The sequence below is a fragment of the Aedes aegypti genome, chromosome 2 (assembly GCF_002204515.2).
Source record: "Aedes aegypti strain LVP_AGWG chromosome 2, AaegL5.0 Primary Assembly, whole genome shotgun sequence".
In the NCBI taxonomy this organism is placed as follows: domain Eukaryota; kingdom Metazoa; phylum Arthropoda; class Insecta; order Diptera; family Culicidae; genus Aedes; species Aedes aegypti.
The window spans coordinates 215,229,120-215,251,543 of record NC_035108.1 but is presented as its reverse complement, the minus strand read 5'-3'; the positions used below and the strand labels follow the sequence as shown (position 1 = coordinate 215,251,543).

Below are 22,424 nucleotides of genomic sequence, written 5' to 3'. Positions count from 1 at the left end.
TTGTTTTGATTCTGCGCTCCGTTCCACAGCGTTCCATTTCACTTTACTACGTTCCATGAGCTAAATGACGTTTGAACCATTTTTAATCTGAACGATGTGCAAATGAGCGGGGTACAAATTAAAAAGTGTTCAGATTAAATGTGGTCAAACCAACGGGGGTACCCGGTATTATTATAACTACACATGAAGTTTGAATTCTGGCAAACTTGCATGCACGTTTGTTGGCGGAAATAGTCAAATTTTGTATTTTCAACTATGATATTCTTGATAACGGCAATGCACACGCAAAAATGCAATTTTTGTTACGCTGTGTAACAGTAAAACGCATTCCGTCGGTGAAGAAGTAAAGCAAAAATAATAAAAATTACCGTCACGAATCAAATGCAACAATTCATCTTCTTCTTCTTCTTGGCATTACGTCCCCACTGGGACAGAGCCTGCTTCTCAGCTTGGTGTTCTTATGAGCACTTCCAATACAAATATTAGTAGTAGAACGCTAGTGGCGCTGTTGTCACAAAACTAAATTAACTTATAAATACCTTTAACTGTAGTTTTCTATTGTTTATTCAATGCAAGGTTGTAGAGGATGATTTGTGATGTTTTTAAAAAAATATTTGACACTTTGAGGGCCACTCCTCAGACTGTCAGCGCGTGGCAAACTAGATGTTGGTAACACGAACAGTAGCGACATTAGCATTCTTAGGTTAATGCTTATACTGTACTTCCACAGTTATTAACTGAGAGCTTTTTTTGCCATTTTCGCAGTCGTACCTATATCGTGTACGATTATACTCTATGCCCAGGGAAGTCAAAGAAATTTTCATTACGATAAAATCCTGGACCGACCGGGAATCGAACCCAGACACCTTCAGCATGGCTTTGGTTTGTAGCCGCGGACTCTAAACACTCGGCTAAGGAAGGCCCCCAAATGCAACACGAATCATATGAAACGTGATGAAAACGAAAAATATAAGTCATTAAAACGCAAATAAATGCATTTAAAACCATAGTTTGTACATAACAATAAAATAGGTCGCTTCCATTCAAGTTAAGATAAGTTAACTGTTATTTGAAAGTCAAAAAAATAGTCCCTTCCTTTCCATATAGAATTTCTTTGGCCGTCATTTTGTTATATATAAAAAAATGAAATGTGTGCTATACCTACAATGTCAGGTGATGAGGAGCTCTGGAAAGTAACACAAAGATGTGTGGAAATATTGAACCAATATTTTCAATGTTTTAACGAAATGTAAGACTGTAATCTTCCAGTGGTCGCGCGGTTGACCGCCGTCATAAACACCAAGCTGATGCTTTGTACGAGGAGCGAGATTTTTCCATTTTTGTTGTACAAAATACACCAAGCCCATTTTTCTCAAAATTTGAAATAGTTATTTATGCAACAAGTTGCAAAATGATGATTTTTTCAGCACGAGTTGTACATTTATCCAACGAGGCTCGCCGAGATGGATAAATATAACGAGTGCTGAAAAAATCGAGTTTTGCAATGAGTTGCATACAACATTTTTTGCTATTTCGAAAAATGCCGTTTCAGCTGGATGAACTCTAAAAGCACAAACAGAACCCACATGGGCCTACAGCCATGCGTAGTTTCAATTCAGCATTTTGCAATCACGTAGGCTGTGATAAGTACCCATGCATGTCACAAATTTTCACGCTCCCATCGGTATCATGCACATCTTTATTCCCTATTGGATGAAAGAACAGGTAAGACAGCACAAACAGTAGCTGACTACAAATGCTAGACGATCCGATCCCTCATCAGAATCGCCAGCTTGTGTCGGAACCAGATTGCACAACGGATATAGACTCGAGTGAAGTGACTCGCCGTGTAAACCAAATGGAAAGTCACTTCACTCTAGTCGAGAATTGTTACCTCGCTATACGACACCGAAAATTCTCACATCACGCCAGTCGTAGATAAACACCCAAATATCAGATGCAATTGTGCTTATTCTGTGCGGCATATAAAGAAAGACAAGTCGGTGAGGTATCGACTCGCTCCCATTTGAATAACATTAGTCGCCTAACGTCATCCTAGGGGAGAACGACTCGTCTCCACTCACAAGCCGCGCAGAACGCCTACCAAACCAGTACTGAAAAGTGCTACTTTTCAGCACCGAAAAGAGTGCTGAAAAGTAGCACTTTTTAGCATTGTTTTTTCGGTAGGAAAAGTAGGCCGTTATGTTGATCAACTTCTTAATGAAAAGTTGATTGATTTGCAACCGAATTGCAAAAAAAAAAAATGTTACTTGGTCTACTCTGACTTATATGGTCAGCGTTAAGTCAGAGTGGACCAAGCGACATTTTTCATATTTTTTTTTCAAAACTCGTAAAAGGCTTGGTTCAATATTTCTACACATCTTTGTGTTACTTTCATACTTTATAATGTGAAGTGATAATCATGAAAAATCATAATCCAATCCTCTGATAGAACGAATTTTTGATGGACTATGTGTACTTGGTCCACTCTGACTGAACTAAAGACCACCGTCCAGAGAGTTGGTTCACTCTGACTGAACAATTTCTAGGAAAATAACAATCATTTAATGCTTTCATGATCAAACTGTGTGCATATCTCTAAGATGAACAGATTATCAACATCAGTATCATAAATTCTTCAATAATCCATATCGTCAATCCCGGAATCAGTGGCATTTTGATATTTTGAAAATTAAGGTTTTGCAGGGTCAGGCCATTAAAAACCAGAAATATTCAAATATGTGTTCAGTCAGAAGGGACCAAGTGAAAATCTTGAGTACCGACCAAAATATACTGGGTTCTAGGACATTCCATACATACACCATAGAACTACGAAAAACTTTTATCGGACTTTGAAATCGACACAAAAAATGCAATAATCAATTAGTTTATTGCTTTTCAACACTTGGTCCGCTCTGTCTGCACAGAAATTGTTGCAATTTCTGATCACCCATCCAGATATGTTAAATGACCAAAAAACAAAATGAAATGCTTCGAATCAAATAATATTTATGAATTTCTATTGATGGATGAGTAGAAGAATCATTCGATGTCAACAAATCTGACAAATCTCTTGAAATGTTTTTCATTTCCTCGCATTCCTCAGCGTGTTGATTATTTTCGCTGTTATGGTTGTCCACTTGCTTGGTCCACTCTGACTGCATACTTTTATCGATTTTTATTGATCATCCAAAGTAAATTTATTACATATCTCTCGCAATTTACAGAATTCATCAAATCTGATCAAAGTGAAATGAAAGTAATTTCGCATCTAGTGAAAGAATAATCCTATTTTCCCGAATTTTGTACTTGGTCCCCTCTGACTTAACGCCGACCATATGTGTGCTATGGGCTGATTTGTTTGAGTCTTAAAGTAGTCAGCCACCATGCGTCTCCACCACCATAATTTTGCCTTACTATTGTGAGAACGCATGGCTTTGGTAGTTTTCCAAACCGTTCATTCAAACTCGCCCCTACTGCACGTACGCAGTCCAATTTTTCCTGTTGGACGCAACCAAACACTTGCACTTGCATTACTGCCGCAGCATTAACATAAGGCAACAGCATACCTTGCACCCCAGCATACACATCGGCTATCGGCGTGAAACATGATGCAAAACAAACGTCAACCCCACGAGGGCTGCAGATGTGTGCGTTCCATTTCTCGACCCAGACCGATCCGAGAGGGTGTCAAAGTTGGGCGAGCAAAGAAAGAAAAGTCAAATAACAAGAACAAGAGTGACGAGTTTTCCAGCAGCAGGACGGGCGCGATTTGGGCAAACTAATTTTCTGCAAAATCACCACCGAAAGGCAGCAGTTAATTTATCAATGAAATCGCCGCGGCTGTAATCGGTGAAGTGTGTTGCCCTAATTGAAAAGTTTCCGTGAAAAACCGCGCGGCCAACTGCCCTGGAACCGACCGACGACTGCCTCAGTGGAAAAGTGTTCTCTTGGTGAAAAGTGAAGTGAGACTCCCATCTTTTTTTTCCTCCCTGCTACAACTGCTGTGGTTAGTTACTTTGGGTGGATGGAAAATTGTTTGTATGAGTGATACTAGTGAGATCAATGGAAAATGTGAAAATATTTCACGAAAATCAGCACTTCTCGGAAAAAACTGTGTAGCAGACTTCAGTAAAACGGATATTCGAGAAAATCAAAACGACGATAACGATATCTAAATGGAACATCATTTAAGGGGGTGTACACTATCGCCAAAGGACTTCAACCTCAATCAATGCACAGCATCCGGCTTGACATAAGAACGTTTCAGGCAGTTCAGCTTTCAGTCATGGTCATGATTACTTGGAGATGATAATGGGGCATCAGGGCAGCTCGCGGGCAGCACCTATCAGATATAGGTGTTGGGGAGCATGCAATTTATTCGATTCGTGCGAATAATTCAATCAATTGTGTCTGTTTTATTTAATTACCGTGAGAAAGGTGCACACATATAGCAAATCTGTTTTCAAGCAATTCGCTCGCATAGGCGTAGTGAACGAAATGGGCAAGGGGGAAAATCGATAGGTTTGCAGTGAATGTTGTAGATGATGTGCGTGCGCGGAAAGTGTTCAACTGTTGAATAGTAGTGTTGAATGGATTGCCTGGAGCAAGCACATGAGTTCGCATCGAAGAATTTATAACAATGTATGACGAACAGTACCTTTATTATGTATCGCTTGTAGAGTGCTGAATATACGGAACGTTATCAAATTAAATAATTATTCATAACAGACACTTGAGATCTTAATTGAGGTTTACAATTTGTATGATATTAAGCTTTTTTTGTGGAACTTCCAACGGAGACAAACCTGCTACTCATTATTGTATTTCACGAGTACTATTTGTACAGTTAAGAACCCAGAGTTTTCCAAAAAAGTCTTCGATAGGATCCGGACCCGCCACTTTCAGCACAGTGTTGCTGAATAATTTTCCATTCACTGCTACACTTATTTGATCTTCTTTAAGAAGCTTAGACTTCATTTTTTCTTTAAGGCGAAGTAGGCCGTCATTGAAATTTGTACGCGTCGCTGATGATTGTTGCTAATTCATCTCACGATTTCGAATTAAGGGGACACGGGAGACCGTGTTATTTTCCCTATCTTTCGTCTCACTCTAACAATTATCATCAAAACTTTGTGGAAGCAAATCTCGAGTTTTAATGAACCGATAAAGCTGAAAATTTATCGGGTTGTGCACTACATATATAGAATCATAGTGATACATTTTCGCATCGATATATGGAGTGGTTCTTGGGATTTGCTTCCTGAAATGAATAGGATGATTATGATGACGTCCCGTGCGGCCTTAAAGAAAATCAGTTGGTTTTGTACTGACACAGCTGAACTAGCCCAGGGCTAAAAATCTCGTTAATAAAGATAGAAAAAAAAGCTGGAAAAGTATCAGCATATTTTAAGCATGTTAGCGCGTACAGTGATACTTTTTCAAGTTAATATAAACTAATAAGACTGAGTTTTTTCACTTTCAAATGCAAGCTGAAAAATCATCATTGTTGCCAAAACGAATGACGGGCTACTTAGCCTTAAACAATTTTGCAGAAAATGATACCATATAACAGGGCATGTAGCAAGTTACTTTTTAGTGACTCGACCAGGTCTCACTAAAAAGTAACTTTTTGCAACAAAATGTCACTAAAGTTACTTTTTTCAGAAAATTGGCCATTTAAGTCATTATTTTCGTGATGTGATGATAAAGGAATTATAGGCTGAGATAGCTACTCAAGGTCAAACAGCAAGATACTAACGTATTATAGAATTTTTATACACCCTTTGGATATTGGAATAAAAAAATAGAAAACTTTTTGTCGATAAATTCAAATTTTATGTCGAGGCTCTTTTAGTGAAACCTAGACACAATTTTAGATTTTTCTAGGTTGATTTTTGTTGCCAAGGTTTTTTTAAGATAATCATTCATGCATGAAGTTCTGCATAATTCCTTTGGCTTGATAAAAAGTGTAAACTAAAGGTTATTGTAAGACTAAATAAACAAATTACAAATTAAATGAGTAATTATTTTGAATTATTAAATTAGTAATTAGAGTTTCTGAAATAATTTTCGGTTGTACATCAATAGTAATCTTCATCCTTCTTTCTGAAAAAACTTTAGAACACTTCGTTGCAAGGTAAGCTAGATACTCGGAAATTCTATTCAAACATTACTAGAAGGATTTTTTAAACTTTTTCATTTCTTATATAGAAAAAAAAATGGGGTGGGTAATGTCTGTTACATTACTGCAGGGTTGACATAGAACTACTATGGACACAACATCGAACAATTCTGGGTCAGGCACTAACCACCGGAAACTGAATGCGTTTGCATTTGATTATGCCGCTCAGTTTGATACTAAAATAATAATTCTCTATGCAGAAGTGAAATTGAAATTTCCAAACCAAGAGCGTTACGTTGGCATGAAATATTTAAACTCTTATAACTTTTTGCTGGCTTAACGAAATCCCTTGATTAGCACCTCAATCAAAAGATAAGGCGTAAAAGGGTCATGTCGTTTACTTACTTAATCCCACATACCTGTCCAAATAGTTTAATAACTGTTTTAAAAGAGAACGTTGATTTCAAGCAAATCTATATATAGGGGTGCTATAGAAAAGTTGACGTTATCTGATTTTCACTCTCCGCTTGGATCGCATCTTAGCAGGCAATAGATTGGCTTGCTCTTACCGGGCGTGCTTCTCAGGCACAGACATCAATAGCGAAGGACCCCCCGTTAGTCTTGCTTCGCTCAAATCAAACTAATCGAGAGAAAATGTCGTCCGAAGCCAAAGCCACCACCGCTGCCGCTGCCAAGAAGAAAAAGAGGAAGCAGTCCACAGGAGAATGAGATGGTTGTGGCCGCTATCGCAGTCCTAAACTGTGGCTGTGGCTGGCATACGAAAAGGAGGAGGAGAAAAAGAAGTTCCTAAGCAAAACCCCACCCAAAGACTGACGCGATGAAGAAGCCGCCACCGCAAACCCCATCGGGCGAGGAGGATTTCAACCAGTACGTCGTCAAAATGGGTCCGTGTTACTAAAAAGTTATTTGTATATATATTTCCTAATGTGTAAATTACATACTTGCTATAATCTCTCAATTAATCTCGCAGCATCATACAATATCTGATTTATTACGAATAATCGACAATACGATCATTTGAGGATGTTTCCGAAGACGTTGCTGCAGTGCCGTCGGGATGCAGTAACAGCATAATACTCATCTTTTACATCCCTTGCCAAGACATCAATTTCATATACCTTATTTCCTATTTTGTCTATTTCTTCGCTTTCTGATCTGGGAAATAGGCTATATGACAACCAGAGGGATTAGTCGAAATCCGGAAACGTAGCTCAATCGACGATGCTCCTCCCTTTCGTATTCTTCGCCTTCTTCTGATCGACCAATCTGGGACACAAGGTATATGAAGTTGATGTCTTGGTTAGGGATTTACATATATTTGAAAATTAATGGACGCGTTCGGATGGACAATAAAACATTATTTCAATAGTTTACAATAAATGAAAAAAAAAAAAAAACACGAAAGCTTTGCCTTCGAGTTATGGAAATTGGAATTCGAAACCCAATACAAACGTTAAGGCAGCGTCCATAAATGACGTAGCATTTTTTTGGCCAATTTTTGACACCCCCCTCCCCCATCGTAGCCTATTTTCTCATACCTAATACATGGTTCGTAGCTAAATCGTAGACTCCCCCCTCCCCCTAAAATGCTACGTCATTTATGGACGGCCCCTAATATGAATGCTCTGCTTTATATAATATGACATTTGCAATGGATTTCTTAATTGAAACTAACATGTAGACAAATTTCAGATCAATAGATGCTTATTAAAACTGGTCAAGAAACAGTTTAGTGAACAGTATTTAAAATCTGTTGCAATTTTGATACATTTCTCAATGTCCGTACTTGCGAATTTAGGAAATGTTCCCCATTATATGATAAATCAACGATGCTGTTAGAAATGCTATACAATGCTGAGTACTATGATGTTATTACGGTCCGACGGTGCTGCAGCGGCGTCCACGAGTAAATTCTCAAATTCCATGAGATTATGTGGGATAAATTATGTGAACCAAATCAAGTTTTGTACAATACCGCTAGATTTAGATCATGCATGATAGATGAGCATGATACATAAGTCAGGAAACATTATTGAACAAACCCTTTTACCAACGTTTGATAAATATATTACGGGATGTTATCAGTTGATTGCCATGGTTAAACAGGGAAATCACAACGAAAGTGTATATGTGAATCTCTCTGTTAATACGACAAACCAGTTCAATATTCCATGAGTGCACATCAGCAACCGGGTAGCGGATCACAGGGATTTAGTTGGAATCTGGAAACGTAGCTCAATCTTGAAATCTTGAGCGATTTCCATTTCACAAGCCAGACGCTCGATAAGCAGCTCCTCGGATCAGCCACTCAGGGGGCTCTGGTATTGGTCCCTAGCGGGCTTGTTTCTTGACTCCACTACCGATGCTGAGTTTATCACGAGTCGAAATCTGGAAGCGCGTGTCGATTTCACAAACTAGATGCTGGTTTGGCAGTTTGAAGATTAACAGCTCAGCAAGTTTCTAACAGCAAGGTACTTCTCGCTAAGCAAGTTCGGAGGAGCTCTTACCAGCTCAAATGCGGATATAGAATGAAAATGAATCCGACAAAGGAAGCATGTTTTATAACCTTAGAATAGCAGATAATGCTCTTCGCTTTCCGATCGACCAATCTGGGAAATGGGTACGTGGCAATAAGGTGTTGAGCTTAGAATTACTTGAAAATTGCGGAGAATGCCAATACGTGAGACACTGATCGAACATGAATAGTTGAAAGAGTTGACATTTACTATATATATTCAATACTTAACTATTGATAATCAATAGTTTTCTTTATTATGAAGGTAAATTTCTGATCAATGAGTGCCAAAATTATTACAATTGTTCAATGAGAATGCCTTTTCAAAAACATTTTCAATATGTCGCAATTTTGTTACATGTGATAATTTTCCTAATCAACGTGTTCCCATAAAATATGGAACATCAAAGACGCTGTTGGAAATGCCACTCTATTTTACAATCGTTGTGAAATATTGAGCACTCACCCCGACGGCACTGCAGCAGCGTCCGCGAATATAGTCTCAAATTGTTGAGTCATAAATTATTCATGACAAATTAATTTTGTATGAAGCTGTGAAATTGATTTACGAATGCAAGAAGTCATAAATAAAGTCGGAAATATTTCTCTTTTAACTCTTTTCCATTAATTTGATGGCCCTGAAAAGGGCCGATGGCTTTGTTAGCTTTGATGCTTTTACAGATAAATAACACTGCGGGATGTTATCGGTTGGTTGTCATGGTCAAACGAAGAATCCTCAACTCAAATGTATAATTTGAGCAAGTTATTTGCTTATACGATGAACCAGCTGAATGTTTCGTTTCGTGGATGGCAAACAACAGCAACGGGTAGTGGATCACCGGGCTTAAGTAGAAATCTGGAAACGTTGCTCACTCTTGAAATCTTCAGCAATTTTACAAGTTCGACGCTCGATTAGCAGCTCCTCGGACCAGTAACTCAGCGTGGAGCGCAGGCTGTGTTTGTTTGATATCCTAAAGTTGAAGAACCGGCCTCGCAAATTCTCTCAATGATCATTTTGTAGCGTGCCTCTGCATATCGCCCATCGCTATGATAGCTGTTCCCCACTCGTGTGTGTTGGAACAGCTCTGGTAGATATTATAGGTACCTCTAATATACCTCGTGCAGCGCAACAGTTCTTTAGCATATTGACGAGTATGCGTGTGCTATCGATGCGGTTCTACGTACAGAGCTTCTAATTGCTAGAGCGCTTGATTATTTTATGGCTAACTTGTATCACATGACACCATCCTCTAAATTTTCGGGGTTCTATTCACTTTAATTTTCCGGAGGACCATATTGTGCAGTTTTGCTTGTATTTAGACGATGATAAGTCACCCCTGCCAGACAGAAACAGGAAAACAGACTCCGTTTTGGGAAAAGACGCTTCGGGTATGCATGAGCATTCCTTCTTTGTTAACGAACGACCAAAATTCCCAACGGGATTGAATACCCGATCTTCCCTAAGGTTGATTGCACCTCAACTGGTATCGCATATAGAGGTAGAGGAAGTTACTGGACAGTATTATATATGCCCAAAAATTAGGGTTCAGACCCACTTGGACACTTCCATGATTCACTATGGCATGGTTTTTTTTCTCGGCCGAATTTTCTGAAACTTTGCAATAAAAAGCGCTCTAATACGTCGCATATTTTAGCAAAATGTGAGCTGTAGCTGTAGCTTTCAAAACAGCCCACTGCCGAAGTGAATCAAAAGTGACAAGAATAGGAAAGAATATGATCCGGCTCTCTACCAAGATCACATAAGTTTTAAACCATTACGATTTGGCATGTTTCTTTACAATATTGTGGTAGATATAAAACTGTATTTTTTATCTACCTGTCTCATACTTAAGATAAATTTCATGCATTGCACAGGGCTGGATTCAGCATTAAGATCATATTTATTAGGAGTGCCCAACGTATGGCCTTCCGGCCACATTCCCAAGACATTCAATAACCTTATATGGCCCCTTGCTACGCTAATGCCTGTACATGTACATGAATTGTTTCGCGTCGATAGTGCAACCACATCAACAAAATCTCAATCGCTGAAGGCTGACTTCGATGAAATGTTAACCGATGCTTTTGCATGGAATTGAAACGTTAAATTTTGTTCCATTCAGTTCCGAGCGGCTGTGTTCATCCATAAGAAAAATCGTGACAAGTCTGGCTGGTGCTTTTTTGATGCAATTTCATTAACTCGTGACAGCACAGTACTGCAAAAGGAAGTTTAAAGGAAAACATCTGTTTACTTAGTGAAGTCTCTAACATAAATATAGGGACGATAGATGTATCTACACATTGCCGCTTATTCGGGAACGCAAGAGCAAAGCGTGTAGCGAAAAGGCTGATAAATAAATAAGATCACCTAATATAAACAAGTGTGAAAAAAACCGTCGTGTGGCGAACGGCATCAGAAACAGATCCACGCAGTCATTGCATTTCACAGAGCAATAAACAGATTTTGTTAAGAATAGTAAAAAAAACGATTTTTTCGAAGATAAACTTCAAAAAGAAAGGTCAAGTGGACAAAACGATAAGTAGAATATTCTTAAGGTGAAAAGTTTGTGTCGCTCTACAGAGCTACAGTTGTGGTGCTACTGTTCGATACTAAAAACTCTAGGGCCGATAGAAACGACACCGGAAGCCTCACCATGGGATGCACATCATCAGCTGAGGAGCGCGAAGCTATTGCTCGGTCCAAACAAATCGAACGAAATTTAAAGGAAGATGGAATTCAGGCGGCCAAGGATATCAAACTTCTGCTTCTGGGTAAGTCTTGCATTTGTTAATATTTTTCAATGATGTTCTAAGGTTAAACACTTTATGAAAAAAGCATTGACGTCGATATTAGCAATACCAGTCAGAAAGTCTACCAGGGCTGCCCAACCTTTTTAGCTCTTTTTCGACATAGGATTTCAATGCTAGTAATGGACCCCTTAGTAGCTGATATTCATTCTAGACGCTTTTCCGCAATGATATCTCAGACGCATATACGTTTTGTGGAGTCAACAACTCAGTCAACAACCAATTCAATGCCTTTACTTCATAGTACGTCTATGAAACTTACAAAATCTTTCGATTTTTCCAGCGAAATATGCATTTGAAAAACTGTTGTCCGAATGCCTATTATGGACCCTCCCGGGGTCCATAATAGGACTGTTTACAAATTTGACATTGCGTATTATGGACCCTCCATTTGATTCCCATGTAATCCGGCTCTCTGCCGACGAGCCTATTATGGACCCACCTGGAAATGCGTATTATGGACCCTCTTGTGTGGTTTCATTTACAAAACTGTTCAAATATCAAATATTTATGCATCTCAAACCAAATATTTTGCCTGAAACTGATGATTAACAATGTAATCGAAGTTCCCCCGGTGGATTTTCATAGGAATAAAGTTGCTTTGAGTGTTAATTTTATGTTTTTCTGTAGGGGGTCCATAATACGCAAAGGGTCCATAACCGGCATCGACTCCCTAAATGGTTGGTGCGTTCGCAAGAATAAACCGATATGAACAAAATTAGTCTCAAATGAAAGCTTTTTAGTATATTTGTGCAATCAATATTGCAAATTTAAAATTTATATCAACATCTTAGCTACCGATGCAATAAAGTCCAAAAAATGATGCGGGCCGCGGGCCGGACTGATTTTTACCTTTGCTTGCATCGCTAGCGAAGAGTTTGATACACATTTAAAAATTTCAGCATGGATCAGCATCATTGTAGTGTCCAGGATTCAGGGCGGTTTCTCTTAAAAGGGGAAAATATACAAACTGAAAATGTTACAAAGGGGGGATCTGCAGACAGACCCCTGAGGGAAGATTCAAATATGACGTCCATCTTTTTTTCAGAATATATAGTATTAAGATAAAGATGAATCGAAAACAAACCTTAAATTTTCAAGAGCACAAAGCTGGAGAACCAAACATCCGTTTAGGCTTAAAATCATATCGATTGGTGACAAAACGGTTAAGTTTTTAGCTCAAATGGGTGTTTGGTTCTCCAGATTTGCGCTCTCGGAAATTTGTAGTTTGGCTTCAATTCATCTTCACCTTAATTCCGGCAAGGGCCAGTGCATATAGCACTTCAACGGAAGAAGCCCGGATAAGCACGCCGGAAATTCTGCGTGCCCAAAACTGTGCTTGTACTACCTATTAGAGATGGGCGACTCACTCGTGAATCGTTCAAAAGAGTCGACTCTCAAAAATGAGTGAACGAATCACGATTCTTTTCAAAAGAGTCGCGATTCTCTAGCCTTGCAATATTAGGAAGGGAGTTTAAAAATTAAACTTTATAACATTTTTAAGTTGGATTTATCGTAATCAAAAGTACTAGACATGTTGCTTCATACATAAAAATGATATCATTCAGAAAATGTGACGTTATGTTTTTTTTCTGTTTATGATTTATTTTTGATTTTTTTAAATGAGTCACTGAATCGATCAAAATTGGACCAATTTGCCCATCTCTACATGGTCCTGACAGAAAGAGCGTCCGGTGGAAGTTCACTGCCAACCCACAAGCGTTGTCTCTTCATACGCATTGTGGACTCTTCTGATACCTCTTAGGTTTAATGTGAAACAGCTTGGAATCCAGCTTCAATGTCGTACATAAACTTGAAAAGCATAAACCTTACGATTGAAGCAAAAACAAATAAATTAGCTTCGTACACTACCAGAAAGCTTAACGTAAGAAAACCAGGAACGTTTGTACACTAATTCTTTAGTTTAGTGCCTTTGAAAATTTGAGAAAGGAGTCTAGTAGGTGAATTCCATTTTCTTCACAGAGAAAAAATTTTCTTCCATAATTACCCAGCAAGAAAATTTTCTTTTCTTCGGAGAAAATACGCGCCGAAATTTGCCCACAGTACTACAAAATAATCCCGTTCAGCAATATTTTGCTGAATTTTATTAAGCCGAATTCGTCAGCAATTTAAATTGCTGAAATTTCAGCAAGTTTGCTAAATTTCATCAAAACTGTGTTGGTGTTCAGCAGAATTTGCTGAAAATTTTAGCTAACAGAACTTCAGCATAAAAAATATAAAAAAATCAGCTCCGCAAAATTTACCAAAAAAAAAATGCTGATTGTAGCGACAAAGATTTGGCCGGAATCAGTTGATCTGTAGCTGCTTTACCGATACAGATCTATTTTTAACTTATCTATATTTACATTTACTTTTACTCTCTCCTACTCTTTTACTCTCACACCGAGCAGGTAGGAGAGAGCTCTGCTGTTAGTGAGGCTAGCTGCCTGCGAAGAGGGTCAGTTTGTCTCAGTCACCATCTGATACTGACGGAGGATGGATGTGCTCCCCAAAGCACGGTCCTCCGAGAGGCGTCTTCTGGTGGCTGGACGGGTTTTTTGTGGAGGGGCTGGGAATCGAACCCATGACCTTCCGCTTATGAAGCGAAAGCGTTACCTCAAGGCTACAGGCCCCCCATAGTACATACTTTTTGGAATTGTATTTTTTTTTTAATAAATCCGGAATCATGGGCAGTAGTATCGCAAAATTTTCGAAAATTCAGAATGGGATTTTGTTAACTGCACGTGAAACAAAAAGACTCAAAAAGATTCAAAAACTAGTTGGATAATTAAGTAGAGTGTCATCCTTTTGTTTAAACGATTATCTGAAGATCAAGTAATAGGATTTAATATTAATTTAATAATATTTTTTAATATTATTTAATAATATTAATTTAAACACTGCAGGGCTGATAGTATTAAAGTGCTTTGAATATAGGAGCTTAAGAGACAAGAATCAAAAAGAGACCGAAAATGGACTAAACTAGAAACAGAAAAACAAAGCGTAATCTAAATGGACCCAGTAGATAAGAGTTCGATTCTTTATCATATAATCAGGTCAGTATTTTTTTGGTAATTTCTCGTGAAATTACGGCAGGAGTTTATTAAGTGATTATTTTCAGGCGAATTCCCACAAGAATTTTTCTAAGTAATTCTTCCAATTATTTTGTTTTGGATGATTCAACAATATAACCCTGATTTTTTCAGGATTAACCATAGAAATTTGTAGCGGTATTCCGAAATTAATTAAATTAATTAGTATTATTGCATAATATAATAACGAATAGTAATATGATTCAGTCACTGTTGAAAAAGAACAATCCAATAAGTTGATAATCTTGCATACAAAAATGAATCCATATAGCTTGTAAGTAAATCCTGCATAAAAGTTCACTCATTTTAAGGTCGGTTCACTCACTTGGTGCGCAAATTACTCATCTCACGAAACATGCGTTCGGATCCGTTGGTTTGAGTTTTATCTCCCAACTGGAGCACTTGTCGTTGTAAGAATAAGAAATTACATAATCGAAAAATGATTTGAACGGGCTAGCAAGATGCGAAAAGTTTGGAAGGGAAAAGGACAAAACAACTGATCGGCTCATAAGGTAATCGGGACTCGTCTTTGATAAGATCGGTCCATGATTTCCGGAACGAAGACCAAAACCCATCTTGCGACCTATCTGAGGATCTACCAAAGTCTAACTCGTCCACTTTAATCTGACCCGTGGAAGAGGCAGCAGCGTGAAGTCTTCCTTTTAGTTTCGCGGTGTGTGTTCTAAGGTTTGTAAAACGTGAGAAGTGTCCCAAGTCAGTGTAATAAGTGTTAGTTTCTTCCTTTCCGATAGGTATAGTGCTAATTTAGCTAATTAGTAATTAGCCAGTGCGGTACTGTGCGTGATCTGGAGAATTCGATAAAAGGTAAAATTCAGTGCTATCGATTTATAATATGTAGCTAACCGAGCCGAATAGCCGTTCGACGGCTTTTATTGTCAGCTTTTGTTCGTCCGTTTTACCTCACGCTCCACACCCCGCGCCTATCGACCAGCCTTCCACGTCATTCTACCACACTGCTGACCCCACGCGCCAGCATTAAAGGTCCCAACTACCGGCCGGAGTTGGAAGGGAGTTGCTCCGTCAACCAAGCACTCCGGAAAGAGCTAATTTCCCGCCAAAGCTCATTACGCGCCGACGGCGGATTTGCCAATTCAGCAGCAAAGCGAGTGAGATATTCATCGTGTTCACTTGGGTGAATCAGCACCGGCGACGCGACGCAGCAGACAGGGGGACGTCGGTAAAGCAGAAGATAAAGTGAGTAGAAGCCTGATAATTGTTTGCATGCATGCAGAGCTTTAGAGAGTGAAAAGTTTGATAGCATGAAGGAAAAGTAGGTAGAATAGAAATCCGCACAGTTGAGTTCAGGAGAGAAGAGAAGAAAGCTTGGTGAAACAGGAAAGGAAGTAGGGTACCCGAGTAAAATGTGATGGCAATATATGTATGTTTAAAATTGAAGAATTTGTTGTTAGTTTTCATGTAGTTGAATGTGGTCTCAATTAGTTCCCCCGTTGGTTGTTACACTGGTCTGAAGAGTCTTCTCACGTTTCGGTCGTTTTGTTGTAAGGTCTAGTAGTGTTGTACTCCAAGTGTGGACTGCTTGGGAATCTCAGTCCCTCGTTGTTGCTTGTGAAACGTGTAGATTGATGTTTTCGAGATAGTTTGGCCTGTGATGAGAACTAGTCGCCCTTGTGTCATCGTTCGGTAGGAAGTCGGGTTCTTGATTACCTTTGCGTTGGTTACGAGTAGCGTTCTGATTACTTGAAGAACTTTGAGCATCTACTAGAACGTTCGGGTAGTTGAGGAAAATTGAACTCGCCCTGGGGTTTGAGTTTTGCCGGGCAATTAAACGACAAGTGGTCCTCTTAGGAGGTGGCGCGTAAGCCATTTGTTAATCAATATTTCGAACGCCCTAGTAGATCGGCTGCTCGGCCTCTCTGGCCGGCTACATTTGGCGCCCAACTGCAGGTTTCAAATTCGTTTTTTTTGTTATTTGTTCCAATTTTATGCAAGTATTTATTCGTTGTTATTTCATGCAAGTATTTATTCGTTAGATTAAAGTTCAGTAAGGAGTAAAGCCGCTTTTTGCTTTTAAACATATATAATTGTGGTTGTTAAGTTTGTTGTGGTTTTGTGGAGTATTAGTTCAAGATAATAGTTATATTAAAATGGCTGCCAAATTTCCTCGTGCAGACCACCTTACCAATGAAGAAGTAGACTATGAACTAATCATTCGGGGTAGAAGAGATGAGACTAAAGATGATTTGAATGTGAAACATCGACTACTCAGAAACTTATTTTTCGAGGATGTGAGAGAAAATAGAACTTACAACTCACGGTATACGATGGACCAAGAGTACGATTATATCGCAAGTAAACTGGACATTCTAAACAAAAGGTTACAGAAAGGCCATGATGATAAAAGCATCTCAAGGCTTAAGCATTACTTGATGAGAGTTGAACGTTGTGTAGCAGATGATCCTCGGTCATTACAGTTGAGAGATGAACTATGTCAGGAGATTCACTCGATTTTGAGTCGATTTTCGGCTAAGGATCTACCTACCAAAGAAACAGTAGGGTTGGAGCAAGAATCAGGAGCAATAGGAGGTCAGGGTATAGATAATCCGATCAGAGAACACGATAATAGCGATAAGATGCAAGGTAAAACAAACGAGCAGGATGAAGAAAATGCTGTTCAGCACAGAACTTCAAAAGGTTCTTTGGGAGCATTGCCCAAGGCCAATTCTGTTGCAAATAATGAACCATCACAGACGCTTTTAGAACAGGAAAATGAAGAACTTCGAAACAAAATTTATTTGCTTGAAAAACAGTTAACGGAAATGGCTTCCAGGGTACAGAACTCCACGGATAATATGCATATTCAGACTGTGCATGTTCAAAGAGAATATCCTTTGCGTCAAACAGAAGCGTTTCGTCGAGACCAAGACGTAATAAGGCACTCAGATAGACGAAGCACTCTAGGGAAAGAATTTTCAACGGGAGAAAACTATAGAAACTTAGAAACAGTTAGGAGAGATTTTCAAAATTGTGAACCAAATGATGGACCAGCTCAAGGGAATAGGCATAGTTTTTCGGCGTCAAATTTAGCAGTATTCAATGAACAACAGGAGAGTCAATTCAGCAATAGACGAAATCTGGATTATTCTATGGACGATAATAGGAATCGATGGAGAAATGAACCATCGGAGCACAGCGATAGGGGATATCCAGGAATAAGTCTAGACCATACACGGGGAAACAATGTGAGAATGGTAGGAGGTAGCCCTAGTCAACCACAACGGAACAGTCGAATTTTCAATAGAAGAAATGACGCTAGAACTAATTGGGATTATCTCGATGAAGAAGGACATAGCGAATACCCAAGAATGCTTGCAAGACGTCCAATTAATGAATTTGAAATTATCAACGCCGACAGGCGAATGGAGAAATGGCACTTAACATTTAGTGGTGATTCTCGTCAAAGATCTTTAGAAGATTTTCTCCATAAAGTGCGAAGACTCGCTCGAATGGATCGAATTGAAGAGCATGTATTACTCCAACGAATTCACACCATTTTGAGAGGAGAAGCATACGATTGGTATTTATGTTATTTGGATGAATTTCTAAATTGGGGAGACTTTGAGGAAAGAATTAGGTACATGTACGGAAACCCAAATAAAGACCAAGGCAATCGACAAAAAATTTATGAACGGAAGCAGCAACGTAATGAGACGTTTTTGGCTTTCAAAATGGAACTTGAACGATTGAATAAACTTCTCTCCACTCCTCTGGATCAGGGTAGGCTTTTTGAGATTATTTGGGATAACATGCGTCCCCATTACAGATAAAAATTAGCCTGCATAACCGTTAGGGACCTGAATATGTTGGAATATTACGCCTATCGTATAGATGCTAATGATTCGTCTCTGCGTCAACGAGAAGGCCCAATTAAAGTAAATAATGCGGTGCATAACATTCAAGTCGCTACTGAATCAGAAGATTCCTATTCGGCTGAATCAGAAACGGAGGAAGTCTATGAAATCGGAAAAAAATTTGACAAAACCAAACGAGTTACGAACAGAACCCCAATCAGCTCACAATCTAGAGCTAATCGGGAGAATGTAGAGAATACAAGCATACCAGTATGCTGGAATTGCGACAAGAGTGGACATCTTTGGAGATATTGCAAGGATCCAAAGAGAATCTTTTGCTATGCATGCGGAAACCCAGGTAAAACTACGGTTTCATGCCCAAACCATTCTCGAGAAACGCAGCAACCGGTTCAGCATTCGGGAAACTAGATTTGGGGTGTATTACGGGGAACCAGATCACTCCAAATGAAGAAAGTGTTCCCATGCTCAAACCCTTTGAAGACCCGTTCGCGCAAATTTGCGAAGTCAAAGTACATACTGGCAGTTGTCCCCACGTGACTGTTAAAATCTTCGACAAAGAATACAAGGCATTACTGGATTCGGGTGCAAGTGTCAGCGTAACAAACATTGCTGATATTGCACATAAACATGGTTTAAAGTTACACCAAAGTCCGTTCCGTATTGTTACAGCTGACAAAACAGCTCATGAATGTCTTGGGTATGTACATCTTCCAATAGTTTTCCGTGGTGTAACCAAAATCATACCTACTTTAATAGTTCCCCAAATCGCTAGGAACTTAATTTTAGGATGTAATTTCTGGGACGTTTTTGGGATTAAACCAATGATGAAAGGAGAAAATGGTTTTGAACAGGTGGCAACTATTACGGTTGAACCTCATTCGACTGAAACAATTGAGTTTTCTTTGTTACCCATTGAAACATTACCAATTCTCGAAAAAGTTGAACCAGACACGACGCTAGACATTCCAGCTTTAGAGCTTCCAGAAGCCTCCAAAACAACGCCTGAAACAATCGAGACGGAACATGCCCTGTCCGATGAACAAAGAATGGAACTTGCCAAGGCTATCAAAACATTTCCTTGCACTACAGAAAATCGTCTAGGTAGAACGTCGTTATTAGAACATGAAATTATTTTAAAGGAGGGAGCAAAACCTAGGCGGCAACCTTTGTACAGGTGCTCGCCGACGGTACAAGCCGAAATGGAAGCGGAACTGGACAGATACCGGAGAATGGATGCCATCGAAGAGTGTTCAAGCGAGTGGGCCAGCGCTCTAGTGCCAGTTCGCAAGTCGAATGGTAAGCTACGAGTTTGCTTGGATTCCCGAGGTGTCAATGCTTGGACAAAAAAAAGATTCGTACCCTATGCGTAACATGGGAGAGATTTTCCATAGATTAGGTAGTGCGAAGTTCTTTTCGGTGGTGGATCTTAAGGACGCATATTTTCAGATTCCTCTAAAAGAGGAGTCTCGAGACTATACAGCCTTCAGAACACCACAAGGATTATTCCGTTTTAAGGTTTGTCCATTCGGCCTTACCAACGCCCCTTTTACAATGTGCCGATTAATGGACCGGGTTATCGGCTTCGATTTAGAACCCAACGTTTTTGTATATCTAGATGATATAGTAATAGCCACGAATACATTCGAAGACCACATCAGGCTGTTGAAAATAGTTGCTGAACGTTTGAAAGCTGCAAATTTAACTATTTCGCTCGATAAAAGCCGATTTTGCCGAAAACAGGTATCTTACCTTGGGTACCTGTTGACGGAAGACGGTGTTTCAATCGACAATTCTAGGATCTCGCCTATTCTCGACTATGCTCGTCCTAGGAGCGTAAAAGACATCCGAAGATTACTCGGTCTCGCAGGGTTTTACCAGCGGTTTATACGCAATTATAGTTCGATAGTGGCACCAATTTCAGATCTGCTCAAAAAAACGAAAAGTAAGTTCATATGGACAGAAGCGGCAGAGAAAGCTTTTGGTGATCTAAAAGCGGCTTTGGTGTCAGCACCCATTCTCAGTAATCCCGACTTCAACTGTCCATTTGTGATTGAATCAGATGCCTCAGATAACGCGGTAGGGGCAGCCTTAATTCAACTCCAAGACGGTCAACCAAAAGTCATAGCATATTTTAGCAAAAAGCTCAGCAATACACAGAAAAAGTATGCTAGTGTTGAGAAGGAATGTCTCGGTGTTCTCCTAGCAATTGAGCATTTTCGGCATTACGTTGAGGGAACACGCTTCAAGGTTGTCACCGACGCAAGAAGTCTGTTATGGTTATTTACCATAGGGGTTGAATCTGGAAACTCTAAATTGCTTCGATGGGCATTGAAGATTCAATCATACGATATTGAACTAGAGTACAGAAAGGGAAAGAACAATATTCTGGCAGATTGTCTCTCGAGATCGCTAGAAACGATTGGAACGTTAGCGATAGACGCAGAATATCAGGAACTGCAAAACAAGATTAAGCAAGATCCTATGAAGTTCCCTGACTTTAGAATCGTTGATAATCAAATATATAAATTTGTTAAAATGGCCAACAAACTAGAGGACGGCAGATTTCAGTGGAAAATGTACCCACCGAAATCAAGACGATCAGAAATTATCAAGAATGTTCACGACCAGGCTCATCTGGGCGCTGACAAAACGATTTCGGCTATTAAAGAACGTTATTTCTGGCCCTCAATGGGGGTAGAAATCAAGAAGTTCTGTAGAAGTTGCCTGTTGTGTCAAACCAGTAAGGCCACAAACAAAAATACAACACCACCGATGTCAGAGCAGAAGAAAATGGTACAATACCCCTGGCAGTTTTTGGCCATGGATTATGTAGGCCCACTCCCAGCATCTGGCCGAAACAGAAACACATGTCTGTTGGTAGTCACCGATTTATTTTCAAAATTTGTCGTTGTTCAACCTTTTCGGCAGGCCACAGCCGAATCCTTGACACAATTCGTCGAAAATTCGCTGTTCCTTTTGTTCGGAGTGCCAGAAGTAATCCTTTCGGATAATGGTACTCAGTTCACCTCTAAACAGTTCCAATCTCTATTGGCTAAATACCATGTCAATCATTGGCGAACACCCAATTATCATCCCCAGATAAATGACACGGAGCGAGTGAACCGGGTTATCACTACCGCAATCCGAGCATCTATTAAAAAAGAACACGCAGAATGGTCCAACAACATACAATATATAGCGAATGCTGTTCGTAATTCGGTGCATGAAGCAACAAACTATACGCCATACTTCGTGCTGTTCGGACGTAACATTGTGTCAGATGGAAGGGAATATAGAAAACTGCGAGATGTTGACTCAACTAATAATCATCAACTAAAAACAGAAGAAAAGGAAAAACTACTAGAAGAAGTCAGGGAAAATCTTAAAAAGGCATACGAAAAGCACGCTTCATACTACAATTTACGCTCCAATAAGAATTGCCCAACATACGTGGTAGGAGAAAAAGTCCTCAAAAAGAGCATGGAGCAATCAGACAAAGGGCAAAAGTTCTGCTCAAAACTGGCACCGAAATACGTCCAGGCAGTGGTTAGGAAAGTAGTGGGCAGCCACTGTTATGATCTGGAAGACCTAAATGGAAAAAGGCTAGGAATTTTCAATTGCAAATTCTTGAAGAAATTAGTTCAGTAGAGCTGATTTCTTAATTGGTCAAGCTATGTAGCTCTCAACTAGTTGAGTAGTGACAATTGCACCATGATGCATTAGCTCTGGTTGCAGCGAACACGCTATGCCACCATTTGTGAAGTTTAGCATCAGACGTAGTCTGATGCAGCCCCCACAACAACTCTATTTACTGGGGGAATCCTTGGTGCGAGGACACCGTTCAAACCCAAGAAGAAACTTCACAAGTGAGTTGGTCAATGTTATCTATCGACCGCCTTAGGATAGTAAATTCTATTTACAATCAGGCTTGTTCTGGAACTGCCTATCCCCTCGACAAGAAGATAGAGCGAGTCCTCGATGAGTGCATCAGGACGATGACCTAATTAAACATA

General features: G+C 39.5%; 1 protein-coding gene across 7 annotated transcripts in view; it reads left to right on the top strand.

Annotated features, from left to right (window-relative positions):
* Positions 1–3,683: 3,683 nt before the first annotated feature.
* Positions 3,684–22,424, top strand: part of LOC5570867 (G protein alpha o subunit) — a 312,336-nt gene continuing 293,595 nt past the window's right edge. The window contains exons 1-2 of one of the 7 annotated variants that reach the window (XM_021843959.1): positions 3,684–4,009; positions 11,161–11,432. In XM_021843959.1, coding sequence (XP_021699651.1) covers positions 11,315–11,432 — 118 coding nt within the window. In that variant the 5' untranslated portion in view covers positions 3,684–4,009; positions 11,161–11,314. Of the gene's footprint in view, positions 4,010–10,783; positions 11,433–22,424 lie in introns of all 7 variants that reach the window. The other 6 variants (XM_021843954.1, XM_021843951.1, XM_021843950.1 and 3 more) reach the window with 6 other exon arrangements.